The 17,945-nt window shown below is 35.5% G+C and overlaps 3 protein-coding genes across 5 annotated transcripts; 1 reads left to right on the top strand and 2 right to left on the bottom strand.

The window, feature by feature from the left end:
• Positions 1-297: 297 nt before the first annotated feature.
• LOC108332399 (pentatricopeptide repeat-containing protein At4g37170) lies at positions 298-3,792 on the bottom strand. The gene has a single exon (XM_017567649.2). The coding sequence runs from the start codon at positions 3,546-3,548 to the stop codon at positions 1,503-1,505; it is 2,046 nt and encodes a 681-aa protein (XP_017423138.1). The 5' UTR covers positions 3,549-3,792; the 3' UTR covers positions 298-1,502.
• A 480-nt stretch (positions 3,793-4,272) lies between these two features.
• Positions 4,273-12,321, bottom strand: LOC108333111 (UDP-galactose/UDP-glucose transporter 5). 3 transcript variants are annotated; one of them, XM_052871111.1, is made up of 12 exons: positions 11,817-12,319; positions 11,642-11,736; positions 10,873-10,986; positions 10,659-10,751; positions 10,485-10,550; positions 8,006-8,104; positions 6,553-6,632; positions 6,012-6,124; positions 5,419-5,507; positions 5,122-5,208; positions 4,976-5,044; positions 4,273-4,885 (listed from the first exon to the last, which is right to left on the bottom strand). In XM_052871111.1, the coding sequence occupies exons 2-12, from the start codon at positions 11,672-11,674 to the stop codon at positions 4,763-4,765; spliced, it is 966 nt and encodes a 321-aa protein (XP_052727071.1). In that variant the 5' UTR covers positions 11,675-11,736; positions 11,817-12,319; the 3' UTR covers positions 4,273-4,762. The 3 variants fall into 3 exon arrangements, with proteins under 3 accessions (XP_052727071.1, XP_052727070.1, XP_052727072.1); XM_052871110.1 differs by having other exon boundaries at positions 11,642-12,321; XM_052871112.1 differs by having other exon boundaries at positions 11,653-12,320.
• A 690-nt stretch (positions 12,322-13,011) lies between these two features.
• LOC108333289 (monofunctional riboflavin biosynthesis protein RIBA 3, chloroplastic) lies at positions 13,012-16,042 on the top strand. The gene is made up of 7 exons (XM_017568691.2): positions 13,012-13,160; positions 13,246-13,573; positions 14,073-14,294; positions 14,393-14,718; positions 14,909-15,038; positions 15,168-15,464; positions 15,702-16,042. Exons 1-7 carry the CDS (start codon positions 13,105-13,107, stop codon positions 15,942-15,944), a joined length of 1,602 nt encoding a protein of 533 aa, XP_017424180.1. The 5' UTR covers positions 13,012-13,104; the 3' UTR covers positions 15,945-16,042.
• Positions 16,043-17,945: the final 1,903 nt, after the last annotated feature.

Here is a 17,945-nt window from a genome sequence, read left to right as displayed (position 1 = left end):
GTTAGTGCAACAAGCAATTTTCGGAGTACAGAAAGCAACTCCCTCCAATTCATTGTGCAACCTTTTTTTGTGAGGGGGAATCCTAAACATACATACAGTTCTCTAGAATAAATAACGAATGATCACAATACTACTTCGCTACTATTTTTTTTCTCAAAAGGGAAAGAAAATCGTGTTTATTTTTAATTTTAACTCATCAATTTCTTTAATGGAATGAACTGGGGAATCAAGGTTCCCTTGTGTTAGTACACACTCTTTGCCTGTGATAATTTTGCACAGTATACACGGAGATTATACCATCATAAAATTGCTAGTTACTGTATTAAGTAAATAACGAGTCCTTGAAATTACCACACAAAATCTCTTTCCTAGTCACCTCTACACATTTCTGAAAATCGTGACATAAGTAACAACCTTGCTTGAGAAAATGAATTGTACATATTGCAATCTATAAACATCTTTTGGCTCTGGTCAGTCTATAAATGATCTTCCCCACTGAAAATCCTTTCAAGCTCTTTCTATTGTTATGTCCGATATCAAAATCCACGAATCTAGCTGCAGCTGAACTTAAAGTCAAACCAATTTTGTATAATGTAACTATCCATGATCTTAAATATTGAATGTCCAATTCTGAACTGAAACCTTCCACTTCAAACATTAGCAGGTGTCAATTACCTCCATTGCAGCTTTGAATTGTCCTTCAAATGATTTGAATCTCCATTTTGAGCAAGTGCCTACATAGGAGACTGCATTTTGAGGCACTTTCCCGGAGACATGACCTGATACAGCTATTACAGTGCTTGCCACAAAATTTATTGAGCAGATAAATGAATCTCACATTACACAAGGTTCAAAATAGTTGCATGTAAGGATAAATAAAAAGCGGGTTCTGAGATTGCAAGTGCAATATGACTCACTTCACTATAATGTTAAGTAGAGGTAAAAATGAGCCATACAGCTTGATTCACTGTTCCCAGCTAATGGAGTGGGCAAACCACACATGTGACATGTCATAATGCTCACCAACTGCATCAATTAGCATAAAAAATTGAAAAGCATTGACGAAAGTACACAATTGTCTGAAAATTTGCCACATTTGACACCTTGCTAAGTCACCACTTCCTCTGTAACTAAGAACCAACAAATAAAAGCCAACAAAGCATGCCAAGCGGTACCGTGCCAGTAGTCAATACTGCAATTTTGAACATATGGCCCCCACCATTATTGTTATTACGTTAGACATTGATAAATAATATATCTGTAAAAGATCCCATTTATCATTGATTATTCCTGCATAATGTTTTTTCGATCTTTATTGATCATTTGGTATATGGTGCAGTGGGTAACCAAGAGCTTCGCTTGGAAACAGCACTATGTAAACGATAGGGAAAGGAGGAAATAGATTTTGACCAATGCAACTAATGTCAGAGGCTGCGTATTCAGAACCATGGATTCAAGACAGCAATTCACTCCATGCTTGGCACGTCTATTGATATGGAATACTACCAATAGTCTTTACACGAGCAGATTCCGTTTTCAAAACAATGAAACCTATTAGAATCTCTCACAATTATTTTTCTCTGAACGATCTTTGATATGTATTTGATGCCAGTGTGACAGTCTACACAAGTTCTTAAATTTTTGAACACCTTGATTGGAGTTCCTGGGGGAGTTGAAAGTATTCCAAAGGCAACAGCAAGTTTCTCACTGTGGTAAACAAGATTTTGCTCTTTCTGCTCCTCCTCCACATCGTGTAGCACAAAGTTTGTGTCAGGAACGTAGCCTTCTTCCTTCATTTTCTTTGAGAGTTCTACTAGGAATTCATGTATATGACTTGTTTTCGGGTGAGATGTATCTCCTACTAAGAACACATGCACTTTTCTTTTAATTTCAATCCAGCTCTTACCTGGCTTCTTCACTATCCCCCTATTGTCCATATCCTTTCTAACTTTGGCTACCTCCGTCCATAGACCAGCATTAGCATAAATATTAGCCAGAGTGATATACGTAGCCGGATTCTCTGGCTCTATCTCATATAATGCTTTTGCTGCTCGTTTAGCCAGTTCAAGGTTCCCATGTATTCTACATCCTCCAAGTAAGGATCCCCAAAGGAATTTATCAGGCTTTATGGGCATGTTATCAATGATATTCTCTGCCTCTTTGAATCGTCCAGATCGTGCCAATAAATCAATAACACATGCATAATGATCTGTAGTATGCATCAACGCATGTTTTTCCCTTATTGAATGGAAATATTCTAACCCTTTATCTACTAATCCAGCATGAGTACACGCTGAGAGAACCCCCACGAAGGTTATTTGATCAGGCTTGGTGCCGGATTGGAGTAGTAATTCAAAGAAATGAAGAGCTTCATCTGGTTCACCATTTTGAGCATACCCAACAATTAGAGAAGTCCAGGATACCAAATCTGGCTGAACCATCTGATTGAACACCCTTCTTGCAACTCTAGTGTTCCCACACTTCGAGTACATATGAACAAGGGCACTCACTGCAAATGAACACGGGTCATACCCAACACGCATCATGTACGCATGAACCTCCTTTCCCAGGTGTTCAGCAGCATGGTCGGCACATTTATTTAAAACTCCAGCAAATGTATACTCATTCGGTCTAACACCTGACCTCGTCAAGTCTCTAAATAATGAAAAACCCTCTTCTTTTCTTCCGTCTTCAAAGCATCTATGAATCATGGTAGTCCACGAAACAACATCTTTGCTCTTCATCTGGTCAAAAATACCCCTAGCTTCATCTAAACTCCCACATTTGCCATACAAATCCAACAGAGCACTCCAAACCACTTCATCCAAGTTCAACTCGGTTCTTATTAAGAAACCATGAATTTCCTTCCCAAGACGCAAGCAAGGAATGGCAGCCGAAGCGGCCAAGGCACTGGACAAGGTAAACTTATTTGAATTCGATCTCTCACACCTCTGCATCGCTCTAAACAACTCCAGAGCTTCCCAAGGCCGATCATGGCTAACATAGCCAGATATTGCAGCGTTCCAAGAAAAGTGATCTCTGCGGGGCATTTCATCAAACAGTTTCCTAGCCTGTTCGAGTCGGCCAAGTTTGGCATATCCAGCTATCATGGTATTCCAAGAACACAAATCCCTCTGACCCATTTCATCAAACAGCATCTGGGCATCGACAAGGCTTCCACATTTGGCATACATGTCGAGCAAACGGTTAGACATGAAAACCCCCAGAACAAAGTTAGACGCTTTGGTGTGGGCATGGACCCTCCTACCCAATTCAAGAATGCGGTGGCGAACACAAGCGGCAATGAGGGTGGAATACACACGCCCGGAGGGTCGATGATAAATGCGATGGAGCAACTCAACAGCTTCCTTGACGCGCTTTTGCTGGCATAAAACATCAATGGTTTCTTCAAAGTTGTTATTCTCACTGATAGGATATTTGGGCTCCAGATTATTCCGTATATCGTTGCGAAATTGAAAGTGCTGAGAATGAGAGGTAGAAGAAAAGAGCATGCAGCGAGGCACCGTAGCCCTTGTTATAGCCTTCATAGTTCACGTACCTATCTCGAATTCATACATACATTCATGTATAAACGCAGTTAAACAAATAGAAGTTGAATTTTGCTTTCTACACACCTTGAGAATTATTGGACTTGATCCTACAATTAAAATAAATATAACTGCAATAACCATCTTTATCCTTACACTGATACAGAGCAGGATTCCCAATAGAAGATTGAAAAAAAAACACATTGCCAAGGGAATTTTCATTCCCAACTAAATATTTTCAAAGTATTCTCATTCCCAGGAATAAGATTCCTTATAAATTTTATCAAGTGTGCTTCATTATTATTCAACAGTTTTTATATATTATACGTCTGAAGATGGAAATGCTTTATTGACATTTATTTATAAACCAATTCTCAAAAATGGTTTATACTAGAAAAATGTTATTTTTATGTACCAAATATACGAATCTTTTATTCACTCACCACTTTCACAAAAATGTTAAAACAAGTTTTTAACCAAATCATCATACAGGTGACTCAAGCTTTTGTCCCGGAAAACAGATTTGAAACAAAATGTGTTGTCCCTTTTAAAAGCTTGTCAAAAAATTCATTTCAGCTAGACGTCTCTTGTTTATTGGATGTTGTCTTCCTAAGAATGAACAAAATGTGTTTCAATAGAAGAGAGAGAGAGAATGGATGAAGTGTTTCATTCTAGCAGACATAATACACAGAAAAGTGACACTATGCTACCTCATGCAGCTTCATCCACACGAACAATGTTAGGATATTCAATGCCTGTTATAATTCTGAACAGTATGCTTACAGATTAGACCATAATGAATTTAATAGTTACGGTTTTTAGTAAAAAATGAGTCCTGGAAACCACAAACTACTATCTCTCCTCTACAAATTTCTGATAAATAGAACAAAGTAGCAACTTTGCTTGATCAAATCATTGTACATGTTTCAGTCTATAAACATCTTTTGGCTCTGGTCAGTCTGTAATTGATCTCCCCAACAGAAAAACGAGGGGTTAAAATTCTTTGAAGTTCTCTGTTGTTATGACTGTTATACCAATATCTGCAAACCTAGCTGCAATTGGTGCTGTCTGGATTTTAAGTCAAACCAACTCTGTATAATGAAGCTATCCACGATCATGATAATGAAAGAGCAACTCTGAACTTAAAGCTGAAGCCACACCACAACAACAGACATTAGCAGTTGTCAGTTCGGTAAAATTTAGCTCCATCTAAGTCATGGATTGTGCTTCAAATTATTTGAATCCCCATTTTGAACAAGTTCAGCTGATGATGAGGTTGTCTTTTGAGGTGGTTTCCTCGTAAAGCTTTTTCCATAAAGGGATCCAAAGACAATGACCTGACATGTGCAAGTAGGGGTGTGATCTAACATAGTGCAGGAATAATATGACTGAATTCATTATAATGTTAAGGTAAAAGTGAATCTTACAGCTCCAATCCACTGTTCCCAGCTAAGAGGATGGGCAAACCACACACATGACAGCATAATGCTCAACAACTACAATAATTAGAATAAAAATGATGAAAAAATAGATTTTCTGGAAAATGGAAATTGGATTTCTGTATGCAACTTACCTGTCTTGTGGTCATTATGGTTGCAAAAGTCAGAGCACCGAAAGTGCGAATTATGTACGAGATAAAGAATTGACTAATTGTTGCAACCTGGAACCAACAATTTAAAATTTTCTTCAGTGAAATATAAGATGAAGAAAATGGGGAATATTTTTGGTTTTGCTTTTGAAGCCAAAGGGGAAAAGAACTGTAAAATCACCATAGGCCTGGGATTAGTATCTATTTTAAAAATATCTTAGAAACAAACTGAAAAGGAAAATGCATTATAAAAACTAAAACAAATGGAGGAAGTTTACTTACTGTCGAAAGCAATGCTATGTCAAAGAAACAATCGTGATGCTGATAAACAAATTCTACTGCTGGTATTAAATGCCCTTGTAAAATAAGACCTAAAAAAATCAAGTATCAAAAGAATGGATTGCTGATTATGAAGCTCTAATAGAAACAAAACTGAACCAAAAATGATCATAAAATGAAAACTACCAAGAGTACAAACATTTAAAAAAAAAAAAAAGACTATCCAAACAAGTCAAGAGAAAGGTGTATCAACTCAGAATATTGGCTGTGAAGATAGTTTATACTCATTTTGAAGTTAGTCGTCACCTGAGAAGTGCTTGAAAGCAGAAAAGAGAAAGCAAGGCCAAAAGGCAAAAGAAATACCAATGCAAAGGATCCCTTTTAAATGCTCGAGGTTCAAACATTATAGTATTAAATGCGTTCATTCTTGAACTCTTCATGTGCAAGTTATGCATGTTCCAAACACCATCAATACTTCTAGAAATTCTATCTATCACAAACCTGTCCTCAACAACCTCAGCAAACAAATCTTCATATTACATTCCAGATAAGAATGCTTAACCGAGAATAAGATTGAACAAAAATTTCAAACCAACCTGTCAGGCTAAGAATACAAGAACATAATGTTGTGTAAAATATCTGATTATGTATCTCCATGTCATAGCCTCTAAACAACTTATCTTGGAATGTGCTTGTAAAGCCATCAAACCTAATACATAAAAAAAAAAAATTAGTATTTGATGCAATGTCTGAGTGGTATGTGAGTTAAAAAATTTTAAGATAAATTCTTCAGATTAGCATGCATTCAAGTCTGAAAGTTGAAAATAGAATGCTATCTGAATATAAGATTGTAGCTATACAATGCGCACTTCAAATCACCAGTACAACTCAAGGAAATGTTTTCTCAATGACTTTGTAGCCAATGATAACAATGAACATTGTCAGTGGATATGCAGGAAATTATTCAAACTAACTGGTGAGTAAGGTAACTTTATTATTTATCCCAAACACCAAGAAGAGTTTCACAAACAATCCCATTTCACAACAAGGGGTGGAAGCCTTCATTTTTGGATTCTATATCCCCCTCAAATAATATATAAAAAATCACAAAAGGATATATTAAGTGCTGTGACATACCCAAGATACCCAACCATTAGGAGAACACCCCAAACTGTATTTTCCCTTCCTCTATTTTGAGGACTTACGTCTGTTCCTGCCTACAATAAAAATAACATGCATTAGTTTAGCCTATTGCAGAATGCTGCCAGCCTTCAAAGAGTAAGAAAATGATATTTCTTATGTACTCCGGCAAATTGAAGCATGAGCCAAAAAAAAAAATCATGTCAACGATATCAATTGCTATAATTATCATGAGCATATAATCTGGTCAGAATTGCAAGTTAAAAAAATAATATCAACCCAGCAGTTAATAACCCAATTGATCAGAAGTGTCTATTCTATCTCAAATGACTTTTTCCCTATGGATCAATGCTATCAAGATATCATAGTGTGAAGTTGTAATCGTCAAACCGGATCCAGTTCCAGAACAAACAATGAGCAGTGAAATAAAAATGGAGAACCCATTTGCAAGCTTCAATATCAGTTGGGATGACTAGTTCAAAATCTCATTATGATGTTAAGTTTAGTATTAATCTAAAATTTATGCATCAAAATGTTCTTAAATATCAACAAAGAAAAAACTAATTGTTTATTGTATTTGTTCATAATTTATTTTCGTCAAGTAAAATCTGTAACATTCACGGAAATATCCATCATCCATAGACACCTCTAGAAGTTTGAATTTTACAACACTGATTTTTATCAATTTCCATGCAGATTAAACTCAATTAGTTGAGGTCATCAACTCTCTGTTTCCAATGCAATCTCCATTGATGGCAATTACCACAAAGTTCCTCAAAGGATTTTGCATCCACCTTCACCAGTCTTCCTTGTTGGAACAATGGAAACGGAATTGCTTTGGTTAAGACTCAATTATTTGGAATTCTCACACATTGCTTGCGTCACCTGGCCTTAGTGCCATAGCTGTCATGTCGTCTTCAATGCCACTCTGAGTTTGAGTGTTAGGAAGAAAAAGTTTAATCAAGTCTTAGTTGGAGTAAAATGTACTCTTAAAACCGGCAAAAATAGTACTCCCTTAAATCTTAGCCTGTTACCCCACATACCAACAGTAGCCTAAGGGTAAATCTTGTGAAGGCAAGTCATTCTTTATTTGCTTCAGTTAAGTAGATAAGAATGTAAATTTTTTTATAAATTTCACCTCTAAGGGACAAAGTGGTGCCTATAGCTTCTTAGGAGTGTTTCTCTACAATTCAAAAAGCTGTCATTCCTTTGGCTTCTGTCTAAAGTACAATAATACACTCGCAGAATTTCTTATCAGGTCCTCAACAAAAGTCCTCTTATACAGAAGGAAATAACAATACCACCCAAATGCAATGTCGAAACAGTGAACAATGCTAAAAAGGTAGCGTATGGTTAATCATAGTCAGTTCTTTGATAGAAAGTAATTGTATGCAGACAAATGTAATAAGGCAGTAGAAAAAACAAAGTAGGCCAAAGACTCAAGAATTACCGGATACAGGATAAACACTGAGCAGCCAAGGGTAATTAAAAAAGAGAACAAATAGTCAGGTCCGTGGTATCTCTTCTGCATGATGATGGTGCTCCAGACCTGTATGACACACAGAAGGAGGATTATTGAAAGATTCCAGGTGCAAGAATAGCAAAAGATGTCAGTCAAGAACGAAGAAATGGGGTTCATGCAGTCAACAACAAACTGGTAACCATTGCTAAACAGATAACTAGACAAACTCTACAAGGTAGAAACTCCACCAGTAAAAAATGTAGAAGAACATATGGCATAACAAGCCCTTTTACAGTCACAACCAACTGGACTAACAAGTAAAAAAAATCCTCTAGAACTTTCAAAATTCATATAGTATCCTCTTAGAGCTTCGTTATAACCTGTGCATCACAACTTAATGCCTCATTCCAACTTTAAAGTCATTTAATTAATCAATTTCAGGTGTCATATTTAGAATCCCGGTATAGAATGTAGTGGATAGATATTTTTGTTTCTTAAAGTTTATTGTAAGGAACATGCAAAGGTCAGCATCTTCCCAACCTCTCTTCTCCCTGATCTATCGATTGCAAGATAGATAAAGATGGTGAGAAAGAGAGAGAATTGGGCCAGTTATTTGAAGTAATTGTTTTTCAGATAACGGAGATAATACAAAATTGTGAGATTTGTTGTACATAGCAGATTATGAAGATAAAATATCATCATCATCATCTCCATATCGATTAGGAGAAAATATTTATACAATCATCCTATTCATTATACTATATTTCTTCCCTTGTTTTTAATGGTTACAAATAGAGGCGATGAGAATGTAATTGGTGTGATTCTTTATTTTGTTATATAATTCAAGTTGGTATTAGAGTTCCCAAAAAGATGCACCCTACATCAACGATCACAATACCAACAGTTGTGTCGCCAATGGAGTTGTCATGAGCCACCACCAAAATCAGTGTGTGTAGTCCATGCATCTAACTCCAACGAAGCCCACTCGTTACTACTGCCACTGCCATAGACAAGGTCATTGGGACCTCTATAGCTCATTCTAAGAGGCAATAATGTTCCATTGAGCCCGATTTGAGTAAATATGATTTTTTTGGTTCTTTTGCCAGACAGATTCTCTTTGTTTTGTGAATTTTTCAATGTACGAGTTGAAATTCATCCCTTTGGGGTCCTAATGATCTTCCAAATGTGGTAGGTCCCCACATGTTTGAAGGCTAGAGTTATTTGCAGTGGAGCCAATACATTTGGAGGATTTTCAAGGGATGGTAAATATTTAGATCACATCTATGGTGGAGGATTGGGATCAAATGACTCAAATTTTGTCATTCGAATGAAGATTCACTGTTCGTGACCTGAATGTGGCATTCCATGGTTCATGAAATAGAGATACGGGATGACTTAAATAATACTTTTTTTAAGAAGGATTTTGTTGCCTACTATGACATCAGAGGAGGGTGTTTAATGTTAAACAAAGTTCACTACCAGAGTATCACAAATTTTTGAATGAGTTGTGATAAAATTGGATAAGTACCAAAATTTGAAGATAAACAAAACAGATATGACATTTGTCAAAATGTCAAAGCATTACTATGCATCCTATCTCATTAGTAATAAAGAGTAATTCTCCGTCTGATTTAATTCATATTCATGTTTGGGAACCTGCTTTAGAATTTTATTTCTTTAACAAATGGTTTGTTACTTTTATTGACAATAAAAAAAACCCCATCAATTATGAAAAGTAAATTTCAAGTCTTTCAAATCTTAGTTTTTTCCATTTTGTCCAAAATCAATTTGGAAAAACCATCAAAAAAATTAGTCTAATAATGTTAATGAATGTGCAAATCATCAATTCTCCAAATTTTCGTTTCATAATCATATTATTCATAAACTAACAAGTGTAAATACTCCACAACTGAAATGGGTTGCAAAAGTATAAAATAGCCATCTTTTATAAGTAGCTCAAGCTCTGTTTTCACAACCTATTGGAGAGAGTTGTGTTAGCTACCACATGTGTCCTAAATGACATTAGTTCTATTAAGTCTTTGTCTTTTGTTCCCTCTTCTCACCTAGTGTCATAAACAGACGTAATGAAAATGTAATTGGGTGATTGTTATCAATAAAATGATTTTTTTTATCTCATTACATAGTTCAAGTAGGTCAAATAATAAAAAATTCAACTATCAAATACATTTTGTCTTTGTGGATGTGTTCCAATCTGAACAAAAGGGGCACAATTAGTATCAGCACACACCCACAGCATGAATTTTCGTTTTTTAAAAAAAAAAAAAACACAAACCAATCACTAATATTCTTTATCAATAAAAGTAACACACCGAGAAGGTGAAAAATAAGGTGCAAATCAATTGTACAAGACAAATACCAGTGATGTGATATAATGAATATAGAAATAAGCCGGTCATCACCATAAATGAAAATTATTAATTAGATACAGTATTAAAGTTTGACCTACCATAACTGGTATCATTTTTGCACATTTTGCAAGGGTCTGAACAGGAAAACTAACATATTTGAGGGCCTGCAAAAAGAAATATGATTATTCCAGATAATAGGGTTACTAATTTGCAACCATTAATGTTGGCAGCTATTTGTGAGATTACAGGACAACAGAAAGTATGACACTAACCTCATACTGGCAAGTTGTAGTTAGTATGTTTGATACCGAGATAAGGCAATAAGTAAAAACAGGAGCTACCGGGTCCATAGCCTTTTTACTTGCCTGTAAGAAACATTGAAGAATAAATTTAGTATCAGGAAAGGTCTGCAATTCAAATACTGCAAAATGTGTCGAACCTACACATGCAAGTGACCGTACTTTTTTGCATGTGGCATACACTTACCAGCAAAGAACCACCAGAAACAGCAGATGTTGTGATGCGGTTGCAGAAAACAAGAAACAGTGAATATTTGAAATACTCTTTTTCTGCTCCATACGGTACTCTCATAATCTTTTCCTGCAAGAACCAAAAGTATAAGTCACTGGATAGATGTTGGTTTCAGAGAGAACTTTGATTTAATCTATTCAAAAGAAGAAATTTGGTCTAATCAGTACAAACTCATTAACATCTTGTAGGTAAATTATATAGCTAAACAAGCATCAAATTACTCAGAACCAAGACTACTCCATTCCAACCAAAAGAACTTAGCAACCCAATCAAGTTTGTTTCTAACACTAGTGCTTTCTAGTTTCCTTCTATTTAAGTTTTACCAAACTAAACCTTAAAAACAGATTATACATTCATGTTTTGCATCCAAATATGATTACCAATGGTATTCCAAATTACCAAAGCACGAGTACATTCCTAAGTTAATTACAGCCCAAGCTAAAAGGTAAAGATTTGACTCATCAACAAGAGTAAGACAGTTGCTGTTGTTAAGTTTGATTCGACCCAAAAAAGGAAATTTTTTGAAGATGCCTCAATTTTAAAAGGTCCACAATCTCACTCGGTTCCGAAATGCCACACTGCCTCCCAGAATCTCAATTTCTACAACAATAACGAGATTGAAGAATAGAATCGAAGAGAGAGAGAGAGAGAGAGATCCTAGTACTGTTATGACACACATGAAGAGAGGTGCAAGTAAATCGATGAAATAAAATAAAAAGGGAACCTGCAAGAGACCATAGGTGACGAGGGTAACCATGATTCCAGCCACGGCAAATGCCCCTTTCCACAACCTGTTGTTGTCTCTGGAAATGAAATCAACTGAAACAGCAGAACTGGTAGATGATTCCGCCATATCCCAAAACTGAATAAATACAAAAACTCACTGTGGGGGTCCTCACCTAGGGGATCTAACCCCCAACATCGAATTTTGAAGCGGGAATGTGAGTGTGCGTGCAACAGAGGGAGTGACACAAGGTCTTAACTGAACTCTTAACCTCAAGGTCTCAGACGAACTAACAGAGACACAGTTTAGTTTTGTGTCTGGTGTTCTGTTAAAGAGAGATGAACTGAGCCTCATAAGCATCGCTTTCTTCGCCATCATTTTCTGCGAGATTTATGAAAGCAAGCAGCAGAACTCGACTGCCACGTCACCATGCATTCACCATCGACAACACGGTATCGGATTTGTTTTGTTCATTTGTTTGACTGTTGTCGATTTTTTGCCATGAAAAGAGAGCCCTTTCCATTTTGGTCTGGTCAACCCCTACCCCTTTTGTTATGCTTTATGTAACATAACCATCCCAAGGCCCATACCACACAAACCATGAATTGGATTGGGTCCAATTTAGTCTCACACATAAATATTGCATTTGGAGGCATTCTATTCCTACCTCTTCTTTTAATTCTTCACACCTCTATCAATTTTTCTAACCAAAATACATCCTTTAAAGGAAGTAGTTTTGTTGCGAAAATCTGCTCTATTTACACGACATGACTAGTTTCTGCAGTGCATATCCTGTTCAGATGCATTATGTAAATTAGTGTTCAAAATTTAGTTATATTGGTATATGTTACTGGCACAGTTTTCATTCAACTTAGAACAAGAAAAAAAGCTAGGAAACAACGTTCAAAAATAAGAAAGAACTCATGAACAAGATAGTACAAGAAAGTGGCAATGGGGTGAAAACTTTGGAAGAAGATGAAGGTGTGCAAGTGTGACCCTGATGTTTTATCCTTTCCTGATCGGGCTTTTCTGATTTAATTCTCCTTCTGACGAGTGTGTTTTTTCCTATGATACATTTTATTTTTCCAAACATACAGATAGATTTTTATTACATTTTTTAATGTTATGCATATGTTGATTCTCTTAAAACAAACAGCGTTGTCATGTAATACGAAAGATTTCTGTATGACAGAGGCACAGAATGATATGCAATCATTGTTTAAGGTGACGAACTGTTAGACAAATAAGTTCAACTACAAAACAAAAGGTTGTGGCTCCTAGTCAAGTACAGCTAGAAATATTGGATAACGCTTCCTTTTGGAAGCACATATCCATAACAAGAGGTTCATCTTTTTCACCCCTTTTTTCTATTTTCCTTCCATATTATTGTGCAGTACATGAAATAAGAACACAGTTTTTAGTGTTTTTTCAGTTTCTGAGAATAAAATTTGAAGTCCAAACCTATGGACTCTGCCTCATTCCCCCATCCTCTGATTTCCCACGTCACCACTAGCTCAAGGTAAAATTTACATCTTCTCTACGTAGCAATGGTGTTTTCTTCTCTATATTCAAGCTATATCTGAATGTTCTTATATTGTCCAAAGCTTGCATCGCTCCTACGGTACTCATCAGAGTGCAAGACTTGGCCTATGGAAGAACAAGGTGTGGAACTCAGCATGTTGTGCTGTTGGTTTTTCTGCTGTTGGAACAGAAGATGTGTTTGACGATAGCAATTCGAAGAGAAATGAGAACGGTTCCCTCTTAGGTGCGTTAAATAACGAGCCTTCTTTGGCACCATTCAGAACGTTAGACGCTGAAATAACACCCGAGACCACTGATTTCTTTGTCAGTGATGCCGAAGGTGATCCAGATTGCCCCTCTAAAGGCTACTCTTCCATTGAACATGCGCTTAATGCATTACGCCAAGGAAAGGTTGGTTCTATGCAATTGCTCAATGTCACAAAATATTAACTAACAATCATTTACATGATAATGAAGCAATATGAATCATGAATCAAATTTTAGCATAAGTTAACTTCAATTTCCATAGCTCATAATTATAGCCTTTCTAGCCTCAAATATCAGACTTCTCTGTGAATACTTAAAAATTGTATAAGTTGGACATTATTGTATTGTTCAAGATCACCACGTGTCTATGATTACGGTCAATCTCACCAGTAGTTGAGTTTTATCAAGTCTTTTTTATAAATTAAAAAACTTGACTGCATGATCACTAGAAAACTGGTCGGGATTATAATAGCTAGAAACACGATTTTATAGACCATAATAAGGTTTGATTCTCCAAGATAAGTACACAAATAAATATGCTCGTGTTTACACTTTTGATGAATAGTGTTGAAAGAAGTTCTTAAATTGGTGTTTTTGAGAATGATGGATTAATCGAACAACTGGTGCAATTACTTTTTTATAGTTTGTGATTGTGGTAGATGATGAAAACGGCGATGTTGAAGGAAATCTTATAATGGCAGCATCTCTTACTAGTCCCGATGATATTGCCTTTATGATTAAGCACGGATCAGGGATTGTTTCAGTTGGCATGAAAGAGGAGGATCTTCAAAGACTGAACCTCCCTCTCATGTCACCAGAGACTGAAGACGAGGATTCTTCTGCTCCCACCTTCACTATCACAGTGGTAAGTATCATATACTGTAAAAAGTTGCAGATTGGTGCATAAATTTGAAGCTCGAGAACAATCATTTAAGATCATGAAAGTCTGTTGTTTTACCTTAGGATGTGAAATGTGGAACTTCCACTGGTGTATCAGCTGCTGATAGGGCGAAAACAGTTGTTGCTCTGTCATCTCCCGAGTCCAAATCAGAAGATTTCAGAAAACCAGGTCATGTGTTTCCTCTAAAGTACCGAAATGGTGGGGTTCTTAGAAGGGCAGGTCACACTGAGGCTTCAGTGGATTTAGTTGCACTGGCTGGCTTGCCCCCAGTTTCTGTTCTTTCGGCTCTTGTTGATGAAAACGATGGCTCTATGGCATCTTTGGCCAGTTTAAGAAAGTTAGCACTGAAACACACTTTGCCAATTGTCTCAATAACTGATTTGATAAGGTAATTGCATGTGCATGAACAATCAATGACCTTTACCTTACCTTCATTTTTTGAGAAATTGTAAATGATTTTGATTCCTTCTCTGAATATTACTAACTTCTGCTAGTTGAACACAACAACTGGCTCTAATAATAGTTGACAAGCTAATCAGCATCACTTAGTGATGTGATATATTTGTGTCTTCTTCAAGGTATCGAAGAAAGAGAGAAAAACTGGTTGAAAGAACTTCTGTTTCTCGCCTACCTACAAAATGGGGTCTATTTCAAGCATATTGTTACAGCTCAAAGTTGGATGGAACTGAACATGTTGCTGTTGTAAAGGTAAGAAGGGGGTGTGTGCATAAAATGGATTCACAATTTCCCCTAGTTTCTTAGTATAAAGCTGCTAAGAAACTGAATTATATGTTATTAATTATGATCTCTTATGATGATCACTTGCAAATTACATAGGGAGACATAGGAGATGGTCAAGATGTTCTGGTTCGAGTACATTCAGAATGTTTAACTGGTGACATATTTGGATCAGCTCGGTGTGACTGTGGGAACCAGTTAGATTTGGCAATGCGGTTGATAGAAGAAGCAGGTAGAGGAGTGGTTGTGTATCTTCGAGGTCATGAAGGAAGAGGCATTGGACTTGGTCACAAACTTAAAGCCTATAATTTGCAAGATCAGGGTCATGACACGGTCCAGGCAAACATAGAACTTGGTTTAGCCGTTGATGCTCGTGAGTATGGGATTGGTGCACAGGTCAGTATTTCAACCAACAAAGAGTTAGCTGATGAATATTTTACTTAGAATTTGATAAGAGCAAATTTCAATTTTTCATACAAATTTGTTAAGAAGTAGATTTAAGCCTAATTCAACCTTACAAAACTAAATTAATCGTCTCTTTTAGTGGAGGTAGGACTTCTAACCAAATCTTACAATTATAATCATATTTAACTATATATGTTGATGGTGAGAAATAAGTGATGGAATGTGCAGATTTTGAGGGACATAGGAGTTAGAACTATGAGACTTATGACAAACAACCCTGCAAAGTTCGTTGGTCTGAAAGGATATGGTTTGGCAGTGGTGGGACGTGTTCCTGTGATGACGCCAATCACTGAGGAAAACAAACGATACCTGGAAACGAAAAGGACCAAAATGGGTCATATTTATGGGTCTGATTTACATGGATTCAATGATTCTATTGTAAATAACGTAGATTCATTGGAGAATACATAATCTACACAAAAATACGGCAAAAACAAAATCTCGTATACTGTAAAAAAAATATTTATTGGACGAAATTCATTTTTGAAAACTGTATTCAGTTTACTGTAGTTACAGTTTGCAACTTAGTTTGCTTGGATTTCACTGCTTCATTTATTTTATTTATTTTTATATTGACAATCACGACGTTTATTTTTCAAAATATAATGCAAGGAACGAATGCTGAACACTAAATATTTTTGGTTCATGCAATTAAATTTTTATTAATGGACACATGCAAATGTTTTTGGTTCAATTCTACATTGCATATTTTCTAATTGATTTTCATTTTAAAAAAACACGTTAATTTGCATACTTAGGTTCGGCTATCTAGTATAATGTCTAGTGAAGTTAACATTTATCACAATCGACGTCGATCCTAATGGGATGGCAAACCAAAGAGGAAATTAGTTTTGAAAGGAGATTTTGGAGTTACTATTATTATAGTTTATTATAGAAAAAATATGAAAAATTATACAGCAATACATGATTTTTAAAAAGCAGATTTTTAGTCTGAGAGTCCAAAAGAATGTGTTAGCATCCTGATACGTCCACCTAAAAGAAATTAATTTCTTTTTTGGCTTTTTGGGTTTGATATAGATTAATCATATTTATCTTCTTTCATAATAAAGACCGAGGGTTAAGTAGTTATTAAAATGTTGAAGTGTTGTTTAAAATGTTGTTTAATTATTGGTGGTGTCTTTCAATCCTCTTTTTTAGATAATATTTACTATATACTTTATTAACTAATTTGCCAATTTCAAGATCAGGTTAGGCTAGGCTAGCTTACTAGTTTATAACCCAACTCACGAGTTATTTACGTGTGCTTCATTGAAAATTTTACATGATTGAATGTGTTGTAGGGTGACCTTATATCAGTTATCCTTAATAAATAAGATATAATTGTGTGGGATGATAGGTTGATAGAGAATGAGACTTATGTCATGCATAATTTTAAAATTCCGAAGAACCAGACACAATATCAAGTATGTGACCATATGTCTTTAAGCTATTGTTTATTAATACTACCATTGTTAAAGTATAACCACTTTCCAATATTTCTATGAAAGCATTTAATTTTAAAAGCATCAAAGAAATCATGATGGTGACTTTTATGTTGGGGTCTTGATTGGTATATGAAGTTTACTTTTTTTTTTGTTATTGTTCAAATGTCTTATGTTGATGCTAATTGTTTAGCTTATCCATTTAAATGTAATTGGAATTGTGCACAATGTAAAAAACAATCCAAACTCTACAAATATTGTCTTTGATATGTCTAATGTAATATCATTCGTTTGAATTATATTGTAATTATATTGTTTAATGCATGTTTGATTATGATAATATAGTTGAAATTGTAATATGTAGTGGTTTTACAATTAGCTACACTTTATGGGATTCATATGCAACAAAGATTCCTATGCAAAAAAACTTAATGGTTGCACTTTAAAAGGTATAACAAAATTAACAATTAATAGCAATAACATTTTTATGAGCAAAAAATGCATAATTTAACCAACATAATATTATAGAATGAATAGTTTCGTGGAGAACTCACTAAAACATAAAAAGAGCTCGATGGAACTCATAGAAAACTCAGTGGAGCATGAGTAGAGCTCAATGGAACATGAAAAGAGTTTGGTGGAACTATCTACATGCTCTACCAAGCTACCTAAACTCCCTTTTGAGTTTTCAAAACATTCACTTGCTCCACCGAACAACATAGGCATTCCACTCCCTCTACCACTTAATCCAATTACGTAAATGTCTTATTTAGTTAACCGATTTGATTTCATGCTCTACCGAACTCTTCACATGTTCCACCAACTAGGGAGTTCCAAAATCAAATTTTAAAATCTAGTGAATTTTTAAATCAAATTTTAAAATTTGATTGATTTCGAGATCTAATAAATTTCTAAACCGGATTGAATTTTGTTTATAAGATTGAAGTTCAACCAACATCATATATCTAAC

Source organism: Vigna angularis, chromosome 11 (assembly GCF_016808095.1).
Source record: "Vigna angularis cultivar LongXiaoDou No.4 chromosome 11, ASM1680809v1, whole genome shotgun sequence".
Lineage (NCBI taxonomy): Eukaryota > Viridiplantae > Streptophyta > Magnoliopsida > Fabales > Fabaceae > Vigna > Vigna angularis.
Note: the sequence above shows the minus strand (reverse complement) of the source record. Positions and strands in the feature narration are given on the sequence as shown.